The sequence below is a fragment of the Phasianus colchicus genome, chromosome 3 (genome assembly GCF_987193195.1).
Source record: "Phasianus colchicus chromosome 3, bPhaCol1.hap1.1, whole genome shotgun sequence".
Classification (NCBI taxonomy): Eukaryota; Metazoa; Chordata; class Aves; order Galliformes; family Phasianidae; genus Phasianus; species Phasianus colchicus.
In genome coordinates this window covers 3,569,939-3,585,430 of record NC_143438.1, presented here as the reverse complement: position 1 = coordinate 3,585,430, position 15,492 = coordinate 3,569,939, and the positions used below count along the sequence as shown (strand labels likewise).

The following is a 15,492-nucleotide window of genomic DNA, read 5'->3' as shown; positions in this document are numbered from 1 at the left end:
GGAAAAACAACCCTACGGTACAATATTTGTCACCTTTATAAAATAAAATAAGACTTCCCATTATTCTGGAATACAGTCAGGCTTCTTGAAGGGGTGGTAAAATGAATGTTTAGCACAGTAACTGTAGACAAAGAGCCAAATATTAACAAGCAAATAGTGAAAACACTACTAACAAGACAACAGACTTCACTGCTGTAGGAAATTCCTGTATTATCAGTCCTCCAGCAGCACCCTGCTCTCTCTTCACCCCCAGATTTTCACAAGATTCCCATTGAAAACCAAAGGTAACTATAAATAGCCTTTTTTTTTTTTTTTTTTTTTTTTTTAACAGCTGTCTATTCAGAGATTTCCTGGAAACTACAAACAAGTGGTCAGTGATTTCTGAAGAAAAATAATCTAACGCTTTTTTAACTTGAGTGCTGAAGTCCCTATTTAAAAACACATATCTAAGCAACTACAGTTAAAAAGTCACTAGTGTCATCTCAGGACAGGAGGCTGGAAAAATAAAGAATTGAAAAATTAACCTGTATCACAAAGTTCATGATGAACCTGTGCAGTTTACAGGAGTTAGATTAGTTCCAGCATTTTTCTAAAATTCTTAGACATGGTAAATTGTGATTTTGAGACAGGACAGAAGATTTATACGCCAGACCATTTATGGCCTGAAACTCAGTTATTAAAAAGAAATTACTGCATATTATAAGCCTGGTGACAGTGACCTTACAGCCTGTGAGGGACAGAACTTGTTCATACTTCCTTATATGAAGATTAGGGTGTTTGTTGTTGTTGTTGTTTATTTTTGTATGTTGTATGTTTGTTTTGCTTCATTGTTGTTGGGTTTGGGGTTGCTTTTTTTTTTTTTGGCTGCTTTTTTTTTTTAGTTTGTTTTCATATATAATTGATAATATACTTAGAAGAGCTGCTTTCTTGTCCTAAATTGCTTACCACCCTAACTAAATATATACTTCTTTTGCTCTCTTGTCATAGTTGTCATGAACAAGAGCATGAAAGCAATGATTCTTTAAAATATTTGGAAAAAATTATTTGTATGTCTTTTGATGCTGTGTCTCTTTCTTCTTTGTACAGATGATGGAGGGAGAAGAGCTGCCTGGGCTTTTGGTAAATGAAGTCGGAGGAATGCATGGGATACTGCATGACCATGTGGAGTTTCTGAAGAAGCACTTCTGCCTCATCACTATGAAGGAATTTCTTGAAAGCGAAAAGAATTTGAGAAAAAAGGTCCAGGCAATCTATTTGTGGTGGCACAAACCAGTCATTGACAAAGACCTCCTCCAGAGCCTGCCAAACTTGAAAGTGATTGCAAATTCAGGAGTAGGAATGGATCATCTGGATCTGAAACTTATAGCTAGCTTTGGTGTGAAAATGGCTAATGCTCCACGTGCTGTTTCCAGTAGCACAGCAGATACTGGGATGGCTTTGCTGTTGGCATCTGCTAGAAGACTAGTAGAAGGTAATATCTGATTCATTTTTTGTGTATCTTCTAGAAATGATACAATTTACATGCCATTAGTTTGACTTTTCTGAAGATATCTATAGTGTGACAAAATGTGAATAACTAACTATGTTGGGCTGGAAAATTGAAGATTTTGTATTTTGATATATTCTCTATATATTCAATATCCAAATTGTTACAGCCTACAGAAATGCTCCTATATACCAGGTATAAATAAAATCAGAAGAGTTTATTTTTCACAGTTCACCAGCATGGGTTGCAAATATTTGAGCAACACATTATATTCCAGTAAAACACTGCTTAAGGGACAGAGCTCGGTCTTAGAAGCTGGAACTGAGGAATTTAAGGTGCATCAGCAGCCATCGAAGCAGGTTGCTCCAGTTTCTGTTAGCAGCACCCCTTCTAGTTTTTTCCAAAATTTTAGATTTTTTTCTTGCTGCTTCCCCAGATTAATCCATCCTTGGCTTGATTAGAATGTCTCCAGCTTCAGGAAAAGATTATTCAGATTTATCCTATAAAATTTACTTGTCATTGATTTGCTACCTATACCAGAGGAGTCATAGAAACTCAAAGGGGAGAGATTACCCTGTGGTGGCATTTCTAATAGCTGTCCTCTGGCATGACCTGAGGCATTTTTTGTTACTTTCACAATATTCTGCTTGTGTTTAAAAAGAGCTGGCCATATCAGAAGACACAAACATCAGAAGCCTCCCCCCTTGCTAGCTGGCTAATAATCTCTGTGCATACAAGTTTATTTTCTGTTTGTGTGGCTACCCAAAATTTGGCAGGTTTAGAAGATAATCTATGGAAATAATCGAGTAGTGATTTTTAAAGAAGTCACGCTTCCTTTTCAAAGAAGAGTGGCAGAGATGGACAGGAAAGTTATTCCCATTCTAAATAGCAACACCAACATTTTGTGGTATTCTAAATGTGGTTTTTCCTACCTCTACAGTGTCACTAGCAGTAATGATTTTGGTTATTGATGAAGAGGAGATCAACATTCTTACGAGTCTCATTTGTTATAATGATTTTTAGGCGTGATTCATTAAAATGCTTTTTATAGGACAGTAAGAACAAATGGGAAATGTCACACATGGCAGGGAAATGTGTTGTATTAAGAAATCACCTAGGATATTACAGAAAAGGCTGCTGTTTAGAACTGTGTGTTTGCACTTGTGAAACGTGGGTACTGTAGTAGCACTTTGAGCATGGATTCTTTTGCCATGTTCACCTGTGCTGGACCTCATTCATTCATTATCCTGATATTTATTTTTGTAGGCTATCATGTTGCCATTTCCCCTGGTATGGAGTACTGTGAAGCTGATTTTCTTGGAGTTGAAGTTACTGGAGCTACTCTGGGAATCATTGGCATGGGCAGCATTGGGTATAAGATTGCTCTGAGAGCCAAAGCGTTTGAGATGAAGATTTTGTACCACAACAGAACACGGAGGTAAAAACCCTAATTGCAGCAGAAACTGCCTTTTATATAGTCAGTATTTCCTTTCCAAGAAAGTATGTAATTATGTCAGGAATACAAAGGGAAATGTTAAAAAAATACTGGACCAATCCCTCCTTTTGCAGGATTTAGATATAAGTCCTTCAGACTTTCTTTATAAACCACAGAGAAAAGAAAATAAAGCACATTTTTTATTTATTTACTTATTTATTTACGTATTTATTTATTTGCTGGTCTTCACTATCTCCCTCTGTTTAGTATTTCTTAGTCTTCAATGTATATCTAAGAGTGCTGTCGTGAAATAGCAATGCACGCTGCAACAGAAGTGAAAAAATGGGTTGTTTTAAAGTCCATTTATATTTCTGCCTTATGTGCTGAAGCAAGACACACTCTGCATGTTGCTAAACTGGCTGTAATTCCAGTCTGTTCCTTACTCAATCACTGTTGACCTTGACACTGAACAAAGCCAACAAAATGCATGCATTAGAGACACATGGTCCAAAGTGACACTGAGCTTATTTTCCTAGGGTGATTTCTTTCTTTATTTCTAGATTAGAGATAATTCAAAGTCATTCTCTTGCAACCAAGAGCAAAAAATTTCACACACAGTCTCCTATGTTTGCTTCTTTAGTTCACAAAGTTCAGGCAAGAAAACAAAAATGGCAACTATCCTTACTGTGAAAAATTCAACTAGAAATCTCACTTTAATTTGGTATCTTTTGGCATTGCTACACGCTTTATCACTTAGAGAATCCCAAGAACCCACACTTAGAAAGTCCTGGAGTGGCCAGGAATCATCCTAAATTACCAAAGTACTGCCTTGCTGATGCCATTCGTTGCAAAATGATGCGTTTGCTCGATTATATCAATGGGATGAGCATTCTCCCATGGTCCCATGGATGAATTCTGGCAAATTTGACTACTCCAATTTGAATGACTATTGTATTCTGTGAGGTGCACCTTTCCCACAGAGATCCTGCAGAATGGACTGTGTCCAATCCTGTGCTTAGCTTCAGTCCACCTGCAGACTTTAAAATAAGCCCGTGAACCTGCACTGCAGAAGCTGAGAGGCAGGCAGGGCTTGCTGCCTTCCAGAGGCAGGGCCCACACAGCCAGCTGACACTGAACACATGCTACTCTGCCACCTGTTGGCTGCATTAATGGCAGATCTGCGTTTGTATACCAGTGGCATCGTAGTAGACGATATTTGCATGATTGATGCTCTGAAATGCAGTGTGATCCTTTGTTTCCCCATCAGGAAAGAGCAGGAAGAGCAAGCTGTTGGTGCCATTTACTGTGAAAAGCTAGATGATTTGCTCTGCCAGGCAGATTTTGTGATGGTGGTGGTGAGCCTGACACCTCAGACACACAAGCTGATTGGGAAAAGAGAGATGGAACTGATGAAACCCACAGCTACTCTCGTGAACATCAGCCGAGGTAGTATTTGGAAAATTTGTAGTATTTGCTAGCCTGACTACCAAATACGAGCCAGCTCGTTTCGTGGAGCTGGTGCACGTGCTGAAAACAGAGCAGGCATGGCAAAAATTCCTCACACCCCCTTTCCACCCTCTTTCCTGTCTGAGACTATTACCTGCAAATTGTGCTCAGCATTACTTTTATTCCAACCCAGGTGCAGTGGTGGACCAAGAGGCATTGGTGATAGCTCTGCGCACTGGTGTTATCAGGGCTGCAGCTTTGGATGTCACCTACCCAGAGCCGCTGCCCAGGTCACCATCTCATTTATCCTTATTCCTCAGAAACACTGCATGAGGCTGTCAGGCAGGGGTCATGGAGATGCATCTCCTACTGCTCCTGGGCTGCACGTTTGTGTGAAATTGCTGTGAATGAGGGATGCAGCCCAGATGTTGGAACTGATAACAGGCTGAAGGGAAGCGTGGGTACCAGGAAACAGCACGAGGGAGCTTGTGCATGAGGGGAGTATTAGACCACTCCACAAAATCACACTCTGAAGGTACACATGTACTTCACTCCCTGTTTTATCTAAAGGTGCAACATATTGAATGTGCGGAAGCTGGTTGAATCAGCCCTCCTTAGACCTGCTGTATTGTCCCAAATTTTCCCTCTCCACAGGCTTGTTTCTCCAGTACAAAGCTGAAGTACTGCACACCTCCTGGGCCCAGAGGCTACAGGCACATTTGCCAGAATGGTTCCTTGGGGAGACAACTGAAGTGGCTGGCTTTTGGGGTTTGGGGACCTAGGGTCCAGGACACTGCTGTCCATTACCTGAGTTGCATAGCTACAGCTCTGAGCATTGTGTAGTGTTAATATGCTGGGAGTGCTTAATCCTCTATTCTGATGTAGTACAAATTGCTGCTCGTGGCAAAAATCTGTTTGTGGTCTTGGGCAAAAGAGCACAGTATAAATACTTAACATATCCTTTTAACATCTAGAATTACTTGAACACAGGTGATTAAAGTCTACAGACGTACGTAGGATTTGTAAAGTTATATTAAATTGTCTTTATAGTTAAATACAGTGTGAAAGCCTAAACAAGACTCTTCTTCATTTGGATAAATGACAGTATGTTTTAACTTTGTTTTTTTTCCCTTCCAGAGATCACCCATTATTAAAATTGAAGAATGTAATTATAACACCTCACCTTGGCATTAAAACAGACAAGGCTACCCGCATGATAACAGAGGAAGCAGTTGAAAACATATTAGCAGCTCTTACTGGTCTTCCCATGCCTAGTGAAGTGCTCCCTAGCTGAAGAGCAGAAGGAGCTCTAAATATTTCTATTCTTTTCCTTTTCCCAATCAGCTCTAAATGCTTCTTTTCTTTTTTCTTTTTTTCTTTTCTTTTTTTTTTTTTCCCCCATTAAGAGACACCTGTTCAGAATGGGCAGGGTGAACTCTGGCTGAGTCTTACATGTAATGAGGCCTTTAAAAGTTTATTTTCTTTGTGGAGGAACAAACTGCTCCTCATTTTCAGCTATGGATAAATGCATGCAGGCTTTAAAAGGCTCTGGGAGAAATAATTTCTGATTGCCTTCTTATTTGCAGGTTTTGAAAGGCTCCCTAGAACTTATGTTTTAATTTGCCTACTGGTGAGAGAAACAGGACTTTACAAGATGTAACAGATCACTTTATAGTTATTTTTATTTTCATATAGTTATATTTTATTAAAAATATGTTCGAAAGTGAGCTTTCATGGGTGACAGATCCCGTCTATCTACCAGTCATTTTAAGGGTGCTACCAGATAGTCATGAGACAAGAAAAAATGTCTCAACATTCTGTACTGTTCTTAGAAAACTTTGGAAACAGTATGCCTGACTAAAGGAAAGAGGTAATACAAAGGGGAAAATAGCAATTTTACATCAGTATTTAAAAAGACGTATAGGAGTCCTAAAGAACATGTCTGTTTAGATAACATAGTTCACCTCATTCATACTGTATTAGATATCAAAACAGTGCAAACTACCTGCTAGAAATACTAGTGACCTTCTATATGGAAGTCTCCTTTTAAAGTAGCACCTGAGACCTGAAATGCTGAGGCAAAAATCAATTTTCAGAAACATATTCAGTATCATTTATTCAAAGCAGATGTGAGCCGACAGTTTGAAGTATTAGTTGCAAACAACAGCACCAATGAAAAATAGTCTCCAAGATGGACGTGCTGCCACGTTTGGAATACCAAACTTACTTGAAGTCTACCTTTAATATTTTCAACGTAGCACAAAATATTTGGAAGAATGCTTGTAAGACTCCAGCACCATTCTGTAACTCAGAAGGAACACAAAAAATGGTTGTGAAAAAACAAACACCATGGAAGCCCAAGTCAGTAAGATTTCCTTTGTGTCACTGCTTCTGCAAGAATAACTGTATTTGAAACGAGATATAACAGTGAGCATCAGTACTACAGAGATTAAAAATAGCAACTTGACAAACTGTTTTTAAGGCTGCAATTATCACAGTAAAAAAGCAATATGACATGGCTTTACCACACTAGAAACAGCATCTCTAATACAATTAATTATTTCAATTTCCACAGGAAAACTCTCTGAATAGAAGAATGTTCATCCCCCTAACTAAAACTTATGTACACTCTGTTGTCTTAAAATACAAATAAACTACCAGTGCACAACTCAAAGTGGCACTGCTATGTATGCTATCATTTAGTATGGTTTTATGATCAGTGTGATTGTTCATTAGTAACATTTATAGCAAAATTGCCCATAAGCACAGCTTGGATTCTGTCTGTAGTCTTATAAACCCTTGTAAGTCTTTACAGAGTCATTTCCACCTCCTGTTTCTTAGAGCAGGTTGTCACCTGTGCATGCCAATAGACACTGACTTCCACCAGCTTTAAGTACAAAGGCTACTCTGAAAGTAATGCCTTCTATTTTATTATGTTGGCACACCATGTCAGAGGCAGATGTTGGTGGGATGGGAGTAGAGGCTGAACCTTCCTGCCAATATTCTATAATATTTTGTTGCCACGTGACAGATGGCAGCAGAGGGGCAGTTTGACAAAATGATGTCTGATATGGAAGTGTACATGAAGCAAAGGTGAGGAACTGAATTCCTCCATGCAGAGAAAATGGCATTCATCAATGCTTGCTTAATGTTTATGGAGACCAAACAGTGAATGTTAGCACACCTAGGTTTTGGATCAACCTGTGTATAACAACTCCAGTGGCTCAGGGAAACAAATTACTGTAGCTTTTAAGGAGCAGCTGTTTTGCTGACAAGAATTTTAAGACTGTCCCATCTACCTTCTACAAAAGACCTCCTGTTCCCTGAGGTACAGGCACCACTATGTGTTTGATCATCACCAGTATTATCCTGACAAATGTAAGTCTACCCTTTCATAATAAAAGGCCAAGTGACAAATTACAAAGCTGAAAACAAAGCCACCAGTATCTATAATAACAGATGGAAAAAAAAAAAAAAAACATTTATTAGATTAATGTCCACAAACTAGAGAAAACGGGCAAGAGTTTGCACATACAAACTTTTCTCCGGATGTGAAACAGAAGCAGCAAACAGAATCAGTTGCATCATTTCACGAGCACAACAGAATGCACTTGTCATTTGCTTGCTTTTAATTCCACTGCTGCAGATATTTAGGTGTCTGAGCTGATCTTCTAGAGAAGTGCTCCTTGCCAGTGCAGTGCTTCAGACAGAGTGCTGGGCAAGTGTCAGCTTGGAAGGATAGGTTTGATTCAAATACAACACCTAGCTACTTGATATCACCTTACAAACTGGAAATCATGACCTGAAGTACAAATTCCTAACAATGTCTTCAGGAAGCAACTGCCTCTTATCTTCAAATTACACCACAAGAAATATTCCTCCATTTCTTACCTTTCCTCAATCTAAATATGTATTTGTCACGAAGTTAACTAGATCAATCTATGCCCGTGACAGGGGGCAGAAGGCCCCTGCCCCCCTCCACCCCCTCCCCAGCCCCACAAAATGGGAAGGAAGGAAGGGAGGAAAAAAAAACAGCGGCAACAATCTATGGACAAAAACTTATTTTACTAACTATGATATTGGAATGCAAGATAACACAATATAGTACAATCTAATTGAAATTGAGACTAATGAATCAAATAAGATAGGAGAGAGAGTTCCTGAGACCGAGTCAAACCTGAAAAGCTTGGAATGGCTGGGAAAGCACCTCCAGCACCCACTGGCAGGCAGTAAGAGACCGCCCCACCCGAAGGCTCAGATCCCGTGACTTCCGTCATATATAGGGACAGGTACCTGGGATTGGAGCATTAACACTTGAATTCCAGTACGTGATGTTTTGATGCGGAATACTGAAAACCAAAAAACATAAAGCCACGACAGTATTGAATAGTATCATATTAACTTACGTACAGTTAAGGATATCTTTCCATGCTGTTTCCCACCTCCTATTCTACTTAGATTGTACTTGGAAGACATAGTACCCTCAGTTTTAAAATCTCTAGAAGAAGAATAAAAAAATGCAGCAGACACTGTAATGCAAAATGTGATAGTTTTTCTGTTAGTCCAGGTTTGTTTGGAATGTTTGGGCAGGCAAACTGTATGATCTAGCACAGACTGCTGCTTCAACAGTCTAATGAGATGCAGGTCTTACCTAAAGCATGCAGGCAGGTTAGTGGTGATGCTTCATGATGGCTTCCAATCAGTGAAATCAAATGCATATCAAATGCATCAAATGTTCTTGTGGTGTAATTTGTGAATAAGAGGTAGTTGTTTCCTTGGGTTGGCCTTGCCTGAAAAGCAAAACCATGAGAATATAGACCTCCTACTTGTGTTTGTTTGGTAGTTGTGTGTGTGTGTGTTTTTAATGTATTTATTTTCCCCTATGCTCTCTGCTCACATATAACACTACTTTAAACATAGAAGGAACATATATCCCCATCCAATTTCATGCTTAAACCAGGTTAAACATCCCAGCTAGGAAATGTATTACGTTGTGCAAAAGTCTCTTAGGCCGATGCAATATTTCAAAGCCTTACCTTAAGGAACAATCATTATGCAAGCACCTTGTCTTATGCAAAACATCAGCTTGTCCTGCAGTAATACACAGAAACCAATGGCAATATGCAATAATTAATGAAACTAGGAGTTAAGTTGTGCAATACTTCTTTCTTTGTAGTCATAGAAATTATGAATTTCAGAGAACTTTGTCACTGGTATAATGGATCTCTCTCAACAATAATGAAATATTAGCATACAGCAATACTTCTTTTTCCAATGCAAGGTACCTAAAATATTGCAGTGGACTCGTGCAACACTCTCACCTGCAACAATGTGCACGTATCTCAACCTGCTGTTTGCTATTTGTGACATTCTGGCCATTCAAACAGCTCTTCAGTCATTCAGAATGTAAGTGACTTCCTGACCCCTTCTGTCACATATTTTGCTCTATTTAACATCAGCTCCTGAAACAAATTTGAAAATTTGCTGAAGTGACACAAAGCAACTTGGAAGCTGTCTGATTCTCTTCGTATCTAGCCACATAACCAAGTTCATTTTCTTGACATTTGATGTATGTGTCCTCGATTCTTACTCAAAGAAGAATAACAGTGTTTCGAGTATTTGATCGCTTATTCTTTGACTAAACATATCTTCATTCTGTTAATCCAAATTTGTTGATTTGATGTGCAAGTGGGATAACTATTACATTGATCTTTGAAAGGTTTTTGTTTGTTGTTGGATTTGTTGACCTTCAGTACTAAAATTTGGTAGAAAATTAGTTGCTGGAATGTCTCTTGTCTTCTACCTCACAGTGACCCTTTAATCTCAGGCACTGTTACATAAGCAGTAAGTTAAAAGGTCACCCATTATGTCTTATCAGCAAACTCACAAGAGGTTGATGTGAAACACGAAATGTGTAAGCATTAAATGTTTATTGCTTTCTTTTAAAGAAAGGTCAAAAACTGAACTCATACTAGGAATCCAGTTAATGTGCTTTAACTCCGTCTAGCTAGTTCATGGATTTTTGGTTTAAAGTCTAACCGTGTGAATTTGAAATTCATGTCAATAAATGATACCCAAAAGTCACCAACAGGATAAAAAAGTTACAGTGATGTATCATTTTGCATTACGACAGTTTATTACACTTCATTTTTTCTTAGTTATTTTAGAGAGGATCTCATGTTGAACTCGATTGCCTGAATGTTCAGCATACCAAAATGTGTTTGGTAGAACTGGAGGAGATAGAATTGTATGCAATTGTCCAATTGCAAAGTGTGGCAGAGCTCAGGTCAGGTACAGTAGTTCACAGGTGCTGGTTATTTCTTGGCTCAGAAGGAATAGAGATCCGTGGTCTCAGGCAGGGTTTTCTAGCTCTCAGCTGCTCCTACCACACAGGTCAGAGCCTTCCTTGAGTGTTCTGCTCACCATCTACACAGCAAGAGGAATCGCCTCAGAATCACAGAATCATAGAAGGGACCTCAAGGATCACCAAGCTCCGAAACCCTAGCTGTTTTGAAGGTCTTAATGGTATAGAATCAGCTCACACCTTAGAATACATATCTAGCTAAAAGGATTCGTTAACGCACGTTATCCCTTTTCCCCCGAAGCCACGCGGACAAGCTCCAATCCCCACCACACCAAGCCGCGGCCGCGGGCAGCTTTTCCAGGGCCGGCTCCTCCCCCCGCTCCTCTTTCTCCTCCTCCTCCTCCGCTTCCTCCCCTCGCAGCCCGTGTTGGCGAGCAGCGCGGAGGTGAGCGGCGTTGGGGGCCCGGCTCCGTCGGCTCGTGCGCCTGCACCGAGAGCTGGGCGGCTTGCTCTGGCTGCTCTGGAGGGCTCCCATCTCCGGTCCCATCCGCAAGTGCCTTCCGAGAGGACTTTTGGCGTGTCTCACCGTGCTTCGGTGGCTGGGGATCCGGTGAGGGACGGGACGGGACGTTGCGGGGAAGGTGCGTGCTTGTTTCACGCAGCCGGGGCGAGAGAGTGGTGCTTGCTTTGCAGCGGTCCTGGAGTGGGCATTGCTGCTTGTTCTTAGCCAGCAAAGCAGGCTTGCCAGCTGCTGTTGGCGGTGTGTGACGCTGAACTTTTCTGTAGCTCTGATGCCAGGACTGTGCTTGTGAATCACAGACACATCCTTCTGAATACGGAGGGCAGAACTCACTCACGAGAGCAAATATCTTTGAGCAGATCGATCCTCAAGTGAGAAAAGAGCATGCAGTTGAGCCAATAAATTCCTATTTTCAAAAAGCTTACAACGGGTCACCGTGGGAGATGTCATTTTGGTTTCTCATTGCTTTTATAGGACATGGAGGGTCAGGAGCTGCCTTGTGTGCTAATTGACTGCATCGGAGGGAAGCATGGGGTATATGAAGACCATGCTGAATTTCTAAAGGAACGTTTCTGTCTCATCACCATGAAAGAATATCTTGAAAACAAGAGCTTTCTTGGCAAAAAGATCAGAGCTATTTATATGTGGTATCACAAACCAGTTATTAATGAGGAGCTGCTGCAGAGCCTGCCTAACCTGAAGATAGTTGCAAGCTCTGGAGCGGGAGTAGATCACTTGGATCTGAATCTCCTCTCTAGCTATGGTGTGAAAGTGTCTAACACTCCACTGACTGTTTCCACTGACACTGCAGATTTGGGGATGGCTTTGATGCTGGCATCTTCCAGGAGACTTGTGGAAGGTAATAACTGAAACACTTTCTGACTTTTTAGAGAGAAGCTGACTCTTCAAAACACACAATTAGAAAGTGTGTGCTTTCTGATGCAAAGGTGGGCTTAGGAGCAGAAATACTGGAAGAAAAACAGGGATGAGGAAAAGGATAACTCTGTCACACTGGTAGTAGTAACTTGCATGTAGTGCATTCAGCTTCCCAACAGATGTATCAGTAACGTAGGTACATTTCTTTTTCCAGCTAGCCCTAGAGTCTTGAGGGTTCTTCTCCTTCAGCTTGTAGCCACTCACTCATTCCACTTGTCCAGTGCAGTCTTGCTTTCCAAGTTCTAATAAAAAGAGATGTTTGCAAGGATTCCTAATGCCTGTCTTTGCCTAGCTAACATAAATTTGAGTCATTGTAAACAAACTGTTAAGACTTTTTTCATCAACTGTTAAGAATCCAGTCCATCCTTTCCTGTGTTTCTGTCCTCTGCCAGCTGTGTTCTATCTGCAGGATGGCAGGGAAACATACTTTGGCCTTACTGAAAGTCTTGATGATGCTACAACCTAACCTGTGTTACATCAGATGCACTATTCAGCAAATACAGCACAGGTGACATCTGTAGCACTGTCACAGTAGTCCTGCTGATGAATCCCGTGAGTAGGAAGCTGTGTTGCAGAGTTGCATTTTAATGGGGCAATAATTCATTTGTACTGCAGGCAGAAAAGACAGCAAGCAGCTCTGGTGCGGTTGCTTCTTTGTCCTCTTCCAAAGAGGGTCTGGGTATGCTTATATCCTAAGAAAGAGATCAGTGTAAGAAATTGAGTTGCTAGTGCATCACTATTCAGGTCTCGTCCAGAAATATAACAGCATGTTACTGTTCCTCTGCTTCTGTGTTGTTCTGTGACAGAAAGTAACCAGATGGTTTAATTCTTTACATGAGTTTTTCTTTCTTTCTTTCTTTCTTTTTTTTTTTTTTTTTCCTTCCAAGGCCATCAAATGGCAATATCCCCTGATACTGAGTATTTCCCTGCCAACTGGCTGGGTGCTGAGGTTTCTGGAGCTACTCTAGGCATCGTTGGAATGGGCACCATTGGCTACAAAGTGGCTGAGAGAGCCAAAGCCTTTGAAATGAAAATTTTATACCACAACAGGAAACAGAGGTAAAACTGGTTACAACTCCAAAGAAAGTCTGCTTTGCCAGTGTAGCTCTCTTATGACTATCTCTGTAAGTGGCAAAATATGTGCGCTGGCTTCAGGATGATCATCGGTTTCATGACTTGTATGAAAACAAAGTCAGAAAGGAACAGAACTGATCAGTCTCACTGATCTCCCTATGAACCTCCCTACAATGTTGGTGACATCACAGTAGATCGAGGAGTGGAGAAAACAGTCTAAGGTGCTGTCACTGCCGTGACTTACACACAGCAGGAATGCAGGCAGAAACACCTCCTCCTTTTAGAACTAGCTGCTCATAAGGAGAGTCAGTCTTGGCAGCCATTCTGACTGTCTTCAGACAGAAATGCACGTACCGTTCTGTGTACCTGCCTCTCAGGGACCCATCCCACGTGCTGTGCATCCTTTACATCTGTGGGAAGCCAATGTGAGCAGCACAGTACACACCCCAAACTGTCCTGATGTGGATAAACATGCTGGCAGATCTTACAGTGTATGCTTCCAATGGGATAGTACCAATTCACAGAGCAGGCAGGCTTCTGTTGTTTCTGTTTCTGTTGTTGTTTCTGAGGATTTATCCTCTGCTCTGTCTCATCTGTTTCCTCAGCAATTTTTGGATGAGTTACTATTCACAAGGAAGGGAATTTGTGTCAAACATCAATTTTGCATTTGGGTTGGAAAAGAATCTCCGTTACATCCAAAAGCTGTGGCATAGATGCATTTATCTTATTATTTACTCAGTGCATTTATACGCACTTCTTACTTTCTTGCCGTGGGTGCAGTAGTGCATGGTTTTGCATAGTAGGGCTGATATTATGAGAAGCAGAGCTTAGCATTTCTCTTCATTTAGTTTCAGTTGTATAATTAACTAGCTGCTTCTCACTAAAGAGCAAAGGAAAAAAAAAAATAAAAGGTCTTTTTTTCTAACTCTGATTTAAACGTTTTCTGCAAACTCTTGGTTACGACTAGAGTTCTCTCTCCCTCCCCTCCCTCCCTGCCCCCCAAGAAACAAGGAAGAAGAACATGCTGTTGGAGCTACCTACTGTAAGAAGATAGATGACTTGCTCCAGCAGGCAGATTTTGTGATGCTGGCTGTGAAATTGACACCTCAGACACACAAACTGATTGGGAAGAGGGAGCTACAGCTGATGAAACCCACAGCCATTCTCATTAATATCAGCAGAGGTAAGGTGCAAGATAAATAAAACTACATTATGATTCACTGGCAGTTGTTAATCTCATTTTTATTTTGTATAAGTAGTTCTGGGAAACTCAGCCCTAATAAAGTGTTTTTTACTCTGAAATGTTCATTTTAACCCTGACTGTCCAATTCTCATGTGCATACCCAAGCTTTCTCTTCCTGGTTCACCACCCCCTGCTGCTGCTTCTGCTTTGTGAACATTAACAGCCCTACAAGTTGCCTAATTGCCGTGCCGTAAAAGATGATAGAGCATTGTGAGGCAATATGAAAAATAAGAGCTGGGTTTTGTTTTGTTTTGTTTTCTGTCACCCAGGTCTGGTTGTAGATCAGGATGCTTTGGTGGAGGCCCTTCAAAACAAAGTTATTAAGGCAGCTGCTCTGGATGTGACCTATCCCGAACCTTTGCCAAGGTTGGATATATATTTAAGTTAAATAGAAGTGAGTGTGTGTGCTGCAAAATAGGACAAAGCTCATAGGCGTGTAAGAAACTATGTAATTTTGCTGCTAGCCCTGCTGAAGCGATGTCCCCAGTCCCTCTGCAGCAACAAAGCAAAATCCATGCCGACTCATTTGGAGAATTTGTTGCATAGAAAGCTGCAAGCCAGGCTTCAGTTTCAAGCCTTGAGTATGCTTGGGTTTTACCATTATTCCTGTTTGTTTGTAATCGTTATTTTAAACATTTCCCCGGTTTCCTTCAGGTGCTGAAGAAACGTGCTGTGTGAGCGGCCCTCACCTCAGCACTTCTTTTCCTCCGCAGGGATCACCCCTTGTTAAAACTGAAGGACGTCCTTATAACTCCTCACATCGGAAGCGCCACCGTCAAGACGCGGCACCTGATGAAGGAAAACATGACTGAAAGCATACAGGCAGGTCTCGCAGGTCTTCCCATCCCTAACGAAGTACTGCTGTGAAGGGCCTTGCACTGCACGTTAACGCTGTTGCTGGTTACCCAGTGAGGAACCGCCGGGCTGATAACCTTCCCCTGCAATTCACGAAGGTAACGCGACGCAGATAAGATGTGGAGGTGTAACTTTAATTAACGTTTTTCACTTCCGGTTTAAATACTTTGTAATTAAATACAAAAGCTCCTTC

General features: G+C 40.9%; 2 protein-coding genes across 8 annotated transcripts in view; both read left to right on the top strand.

The window, feature by feature from the left end:
* The window catches only part of LOC116238554 (uncharacterized), a 22,530-nt gene extending 16,506 nt beyond the window's left edge, over positions 1-6,024 (top strand). For 3 of the 4 annotated variants that reach the window (XM_090136822.1, XM_090136824.1, XM_090136823.1), the window contains exons 2-6: positions 1,087-1,471; positions 2,753-2,924; positions 4,189-4,367; positions 4,561-4,657; positions 5,505-6,024. In XM_090136822.1, coding sequence (XP_089992948.1) covers positions 1,087-1,471; positions 2,753-2,924; positions 4,189-4,367; positions 4,561-4,657; positions 5,505-5,661 — 990 coding nt within the window. In that variant the 3' untranslated portion in view covers positions 5,662-6,024. Of the gene's footprint in view, positions 1-207; positions 285-1,086; positions 1,472-2,752; positions 2,925-4,188; positions 4,368-4,560; positions 4,658-5,504 lie in introns of those variants that run through there. The other variant, XM_031608310.2, reaches the window with a different exon arrangement.
* On the top strand, positions 4,255-15,492 carry LOC116238557 (uncharacterized). 4 transcript variants are annotated; one of them, XM_090136827.1, is made up of 6 exons: positions 4,255-4,367; positions 11,666-12,050; positions 13,015-13,186; positions 14,206-14,384; positions 14,714-14,810; positions 15,158-15,492. In XM_090136827.1, exons 2-6 carry the CDS (start codon positions 11,669-11,671, stop codon positions 15,309-15,311), a joined length of 984 nt encoding a protein of 327 aa, XP_089992953.1. In that variant the 5' UTR covers positions 4,255-4,367; positions 11,666-11,668; the 3' UTR covers positions 15,312-15,492. The 4 variants fall into 4 exon arrangements, with proteins under 4 accessions (XP_089992953.1, XP_089992954.1, XP_031464173.1 ...); XM_090136828.1 differs by lacking the exon at positions 4,255-4,367 and adding an exon at positions 10,540-11,116; XM_031608313.2 differs by lacking the exon at positions 4,255-4,367 and adding an exon at positions 10,541-11,281.